Raw genomic sequence first — 5,539 nt, forward strand, 5'->3', positions numbered from 1 at the left:
TTTTTACTCCTTATTTTTACTTAATGTTGAAATACAAACAAATTATTATTCTAATCTTACACTTTTATATACATTCATATATAAGAACTAAAATTACCAAATTTATTTGACGAATAGAATTGAAACAAAATATTCATTCCGAGTTGCCATTAATTTAACAATAAGACTTTTATAACAACTTTTAATAATTTTCTTAATCAGTTTTATCATTAAAAACACACACAAAATAATAATAATAATAATAATAATCCAACTCAAGAATAAATACACCACTGACCACATAGCTAGTGGGAGCGATGGAAGCACTGAACATCCGCTACACCTTCCTCTACCTCACCTTCGTCTTTGCAATTATCTACCTTCTCCAAACCCTAATCTCCCATAAGCTCATCTTAGGCCGTCAACCCATCACTCTGAAGCAAAACCCACATCTACCTTTGCGCTTCTCCTCCGATGGCATATTCAAAATCCTCCAGGTTCGCCCCCGCTTCTAGCTCCTGCAGTTCTCCTCCAGTTTCGTTGACCTTGACTGATGATCTTCGCAGGTCGCCGATATGCATTTCGGAAACGGAGTGGTGACTCGTTGCCGAGACGTGTTGCCGTCGGAGTTCGATCGCTGTTCGGATCTCAACACCACTCGGTTCCTCCGGAGGTTGATTGATGAGGAAAGGCCTGACTTTGTTGCCTTTACAGGTACTTGTTCTGTTTGTTTTGGGAGAAAACAGTTTCCTGGAAAATTTTCGCCATTATCGATGCTTTCACCATGCAGTTCTCTTATTCATGAAATTATAATCGATTAATTTCTGGGTTTAATTCTGTTTCTTCGCTTTTTTCATCCATTTTCAGAATACATAAGGTAAATTTTCAGAAACAATTTCTATTAAAACTTTCTAAGTGACTCACCCATCCTAAAACTCTTGGAATGATCATTGGGAAAGACTTTGATATTAATAGAACCTTGAAAGATAGTGTGTTGGATCATGTAGGCATTTCATTGCATAGACTTCAATCAAAAGTGTAGATATGAGCTCTTATTTTGAACCAGGAATCATAACAATCTGTGTCTTTGGCAATGTCGGGACAAAACTTACTAGAATTTGTAATCCAGGAAACCTCCTGAGAAAAATGTGCATAAGATTGAAGTAAATAAGAGTAAAGAGATAAGCAGAATTAGCAGATAGTTCTGAATCTCTATGAGCTTGTTTGATGTTAATAAGAGCGACTAAGGGAAACAGTCACATGTCCAAATCTGTTGAAACTTAACCCTCTCTATCTGGAGTTTTTGGTTAATGAGACCTTCCTCTGTTAAGATTTTTTCTGTTCTTCTCTGAAAAGATTAATCTGTGGTCATTTCTTGTACTAGGGGATAATATATTTGGAACGAGTGCTGCTGATGCTGCTGAATCTCTGTTTGAAGTCTTTGGCCCTGTCATGGAATCTAGACTTCCTTGGGCTGCAATTTTGGGGAACCACGACCAAGAATCAACCATGACCCGTGAAGAATTGATGACACTCATCTCCCTTATGGATTATTCAGTCTCACAAATCAATCCAGCTGAAGATCCTTCCAGTCCTGCCAATGCCCGCATGGTGGTAGACATTGACGGATTTGGGAATTATAATCTGAGAGTTAATGGTGCTCCAGGTTCCCACTTGGCAAACAGCAGTATCCTCAGTCTCTACTTCCTGGACAGTGGAGATAGGGCTACTGTTAATGGTCGTCGAACTTATGGATGGATTAAAGAATCTCAACTTCGTTGGCTTCGTGGTGTTTCTCAAGGATTTGAGGTATAACTTACTGAACAATGTTAATGCAATCAAGTGTGATTTCAATTTTATGCAATAGGGCTGCATTTATTGCATTTCACCAGAATAATTTTAGACTATTAACCATTGAAGGATTCTAAAATTCAAGAAAACAATTCCGATTTTCACTTTAATGACATGACACCAAATGGTTTTAACAAATATACGCTTCAAGCAGTGCGATTATTCTCCAAAAATTCTCCTCTGATCATATGCATCCAATTGTTTCAAGTGAGGTTTGGTACATTTTGATTTCATTAACATGTTGCAGGTCACACCCTAACAGGGCCAAAAAAGGGATTCTAATCAATCAGCAGACCTCATTTTACCACCAGCTGAAATCCCGGCCCTGGCGTTCTTCCACATCCCAGTTCCAGAAGTCCGGCAGCTCTATTTCAAAGAGATTGTAGGCCAGTTTCAGGAGGCTGTGGCTTGTTCAGCAGTAAATTCTGGAGTCCTGCAGACATTTGTCTCCATGGGGGATGTGAAGGCTGTGTTCATGGGCCATGATCACACTAATGACTTCTGTGGGAACTTAGATGGCATATGGTTTTGTTATGGTGGAGGGTGTGGATACCACGGTTATGGTAAGGCAGGGTGGCCAAGGAGAGCCAGGATCATACTTGCGGAACTTGGGAAAGGGGAGAGGGCTTGGACGGGAGTCAAGAGGATCAGGACATGGAAGCGACTTGATGATGAGAAGATGAGCAAGATTGATGAACAAGTCCTATGGGACCTTAATTCATCAATATGACTTCCAGATCTGCAGGTATACAATCTCATTTTACCCAAAAACCAGAACAAGTTATGTTGTACATTATCATTTTGTCATTAGAATTGTTGATGAAGAGACTTATGGATTGGTTTCTTAATGCTTTCTTCTTGTAATGAAGAATATGAAAATAAAGCTTGATTTGGGAAAGCAGGCTTCCTTGTCTCTGTTGAGCTTCATAATTCTAGTGTTTGCAAATGAGAGATGTCAGGATTAAAAATTTATGTATCTATAATCTATTAATGCATTGATTGACGCTCATGCTGTTGTCCGCACTTTCCTGAGATCCAAACAGAGTTTTAAGTATCTTTTAGGTTGTAAAACTTTTTCCAACACTGGGAAGAACTCTTTTAACATTGAATAAGTTGTGTGAAATGGGCCCTACTTCTCTTGTTAGCTTCATTGATTGAGTGATGATGTTTTTTTTTGCTTCTTTCCATTTCCATTTCCCTTTCCCTCTCCCTTTGGTTTGAGCCTTTAGGCTTTTAGGGCCATGCTTTTGGTGTCTCTTTTTTTTTTTTTTTTTCTATATATACTACTTTTCTTTACCTAAAAAAAAAAGAAAGTCGTGTGAAATGGGCCACATAGTGTGTTTTCCGGTTTTAGAAACAAAAAACACTATGCTTCAAAATTCATATTGAAGTTGGCTTTTTTTTTTTTTTTTTTTTCTTGTCTTAATTTTTTTTCCCTTAAACAAAATTGAGAGATTTTCCATCAAATTTTTGTAAAAACTAAAACCCTTATCCCCAAATATTCAAACCCTAACAAAACATTTTCAAAAAGTTAGGGGTCTCTTTGCAAATTGTTTTTGAAAATAATTGTCTTTTAACATAGATTTTTAACTTAAAATACACAAAATTTTCAATGAAACAATTTTTTTTTGAGAATTTATTTTGAGAAGGTATGTTTTTAAAATTTTCTGGGTTAGGTTAACCCACACTCAAATTTAGGTTTATAATACTAGATACCTTGAAAAGGTATGCATCTTCTACATCCCTAAAGGTCACTAGCATTATTTATAGCAATCAAGTCATTGACAATTTATAGAAATAAGGTCAGAAGGTCAAGATTTTAATCTTCCAATGTCGATGGATATTAGATTGGTACTATTAGAATAAAATTATAAATAATAAAAAAAAATTCATAGTAGTTATCACTTAACAAGCATGTTGACTTGTGTTGAGCCTAATTATATTGTTCACAATAATGACTTGAATAATTTAAAAAATTAATATTGATTTGTTTTGTCTATTAATAAATATTAATGGATTAATTAGTAAATTGTTTAGTTAATAAAAGAAGGAACATGATTAATGGAGTAATTAATATGTTGACCTAGCTAAAAAGTAGTTTAAAGATGGTTAACAATAGTGAACTTTCTTTGTAACACTGAGTTGGTGGCTTAAGTGGTGTTTGTTTTTTAGCTGAATAGAAAAAGTCAAAATATTTAGTTTTTTCTATTAAGCTAAAAGTGACATGTTGACATTATCCAACATAACTAAATTAAACCTATTGATAATAAGTTCACTTTAGTTATATTGGATAATGTCAACAGGTTGCTTTTAACTAAATAGAAAAAGCCAAATATTTTGGCTTTTTTTATTCAGCCAAAGTCAACTGCTTGTTTAATTTTGTGTGGATGAAAATTTGGCTAAGTTTTTCTATTTTACTTAGTTGTTATAGGAGCCATTTGTCACCCTAAGATTCCATTAAAAAGTGGTTAGAATAGGTGTGAGGAGAGAACAATCTAGAGACATCTAGGATAACTAGTTGAATGGCATGTGACAACAACCAGGGATGAGTAAGTTGCTAGCTTGAAGATACATTTCTAATAGGTAGTCTTAAAGAAAACACAAATTATTTGCTAAAAGCTTAGAGTTACTCTTAGAAGGGAAAGAAACCAAAGGAAACAAAGTTGAAAGTTGAAGAGGATTAAATTATTGAATAGATAGGGAAGTTTTGATCTTAAAGCCTTGTGTGGACCACATTTTTCATGTGTATCCTCACTTAATGACAATACTCGCTTTTTAGTGAAAAACTAATTTTGAAAAAGTTGGAGTCATAACTTATTTTTGTTTATTTCTAAAAAGAAGTCAAATAAGAAATAAAACCTTAAAAGCGACTTCTTATTTGGAAAAGATAAGTTTGCGAAAACTAAGTCCAAGTTTGAGAGTTAGATTACTCATTGGGAAGACACTATAAGGTAGCACCCTTCTAAGCCGCAAGAATAAAGTCTCTACTAATCAAGTGAAGGAAACTATGACAATTGGTCAATCAATCATAAATACCGAGAAACAATAACATGACAATGGTGATAATAACCAAAAGCATAACACAAAGTTATTAAAACAAGACATGCATATCAAATGAAATCAAACAAATGATGAACACAAGATCTAGTCAAAAATCTAATATTGACAATAAAATATAAACAAGGCATGACAAGAGGCAATAATCATATTTAAAACTCAGAATAGGCAGCCTGCATATAATCATAAAATGTATCCAAATAAAGAAGCAAAAGAATGAATTACTGCAAAGAAACACTTATCTTATTGGTGTTAAATGTCTACAATGTGAATCAAGAATCAAAGAAGCTCACAAACATACATAAGAAAGCTTAATTGTAAAAAATATGCAAAGCATTCAACAACATGGTAAAATAGAGGCATTTACAAAATAAATCCAAATAAAATATCTAGAGCTGATAAAACTTCAAAACAAAAATTGGATAGTATCTTCAACATGTTTAGAATGTAATCGAAAAGTTTGAGTAGTTTAATCATATGTTGATTATCCCATATATAAATAAACTTATCATTACTCTATAGAACACTCAACAACAAGATAAAAACTTAGACATGATATTTAATCAAAACAAAAATTCCACATTATCCTTATTGAGTCTATAATATAAGCCAAGTATCCAATTAGCTTAATCATATGTCATTTATCCTAGAT

General features: G+C 34.0%; 1 protein-coding gene across 1 annotated transcript; it reads left to right on the forward strand.

The window, feature by feature from the left end:
- Positions 1-295: 295 nt before the first annotated feature.
- Positions 296-2,839, forward strand: LOC117924517 (probable inactive purple acid phosphatase 28). Its single transcript, XM_034843146.1, has 4 exons — positions 296-476; positions 546-693; positions 1,364-1,788; positions 2,093-2,839. Exons 1-4 carry the CDS (start codon positions 297-299, stop codon positions 2,558-2,560), a joined length of 1,221 nt encoding a protein of 406 aa, XP_034699037.1. The 5' UTR covers position 296; the 3' UTR covers positions 2,561-2,839.
- The last annotated feature ends 2,700 nt before the right edge of the window (positions 2,840-5,539 follow it).

Source organism: Vitis riparia, chromosome 11 (genome assembly GCF_004353265.1).
Source record: "Vitis riparia cultivar Riparia Gloire de Montpellier isolate 1030 chromosome 11, EGFV_Vit.rip_1.0, whole genome shotgun sequence".
NCBI classification, from domain to species: Eukaryota; Viridiplantae; Streptophyta; class Magnoliopsida; order Vitales; family Vitaceae; genus Vitis; species Vitis riparia.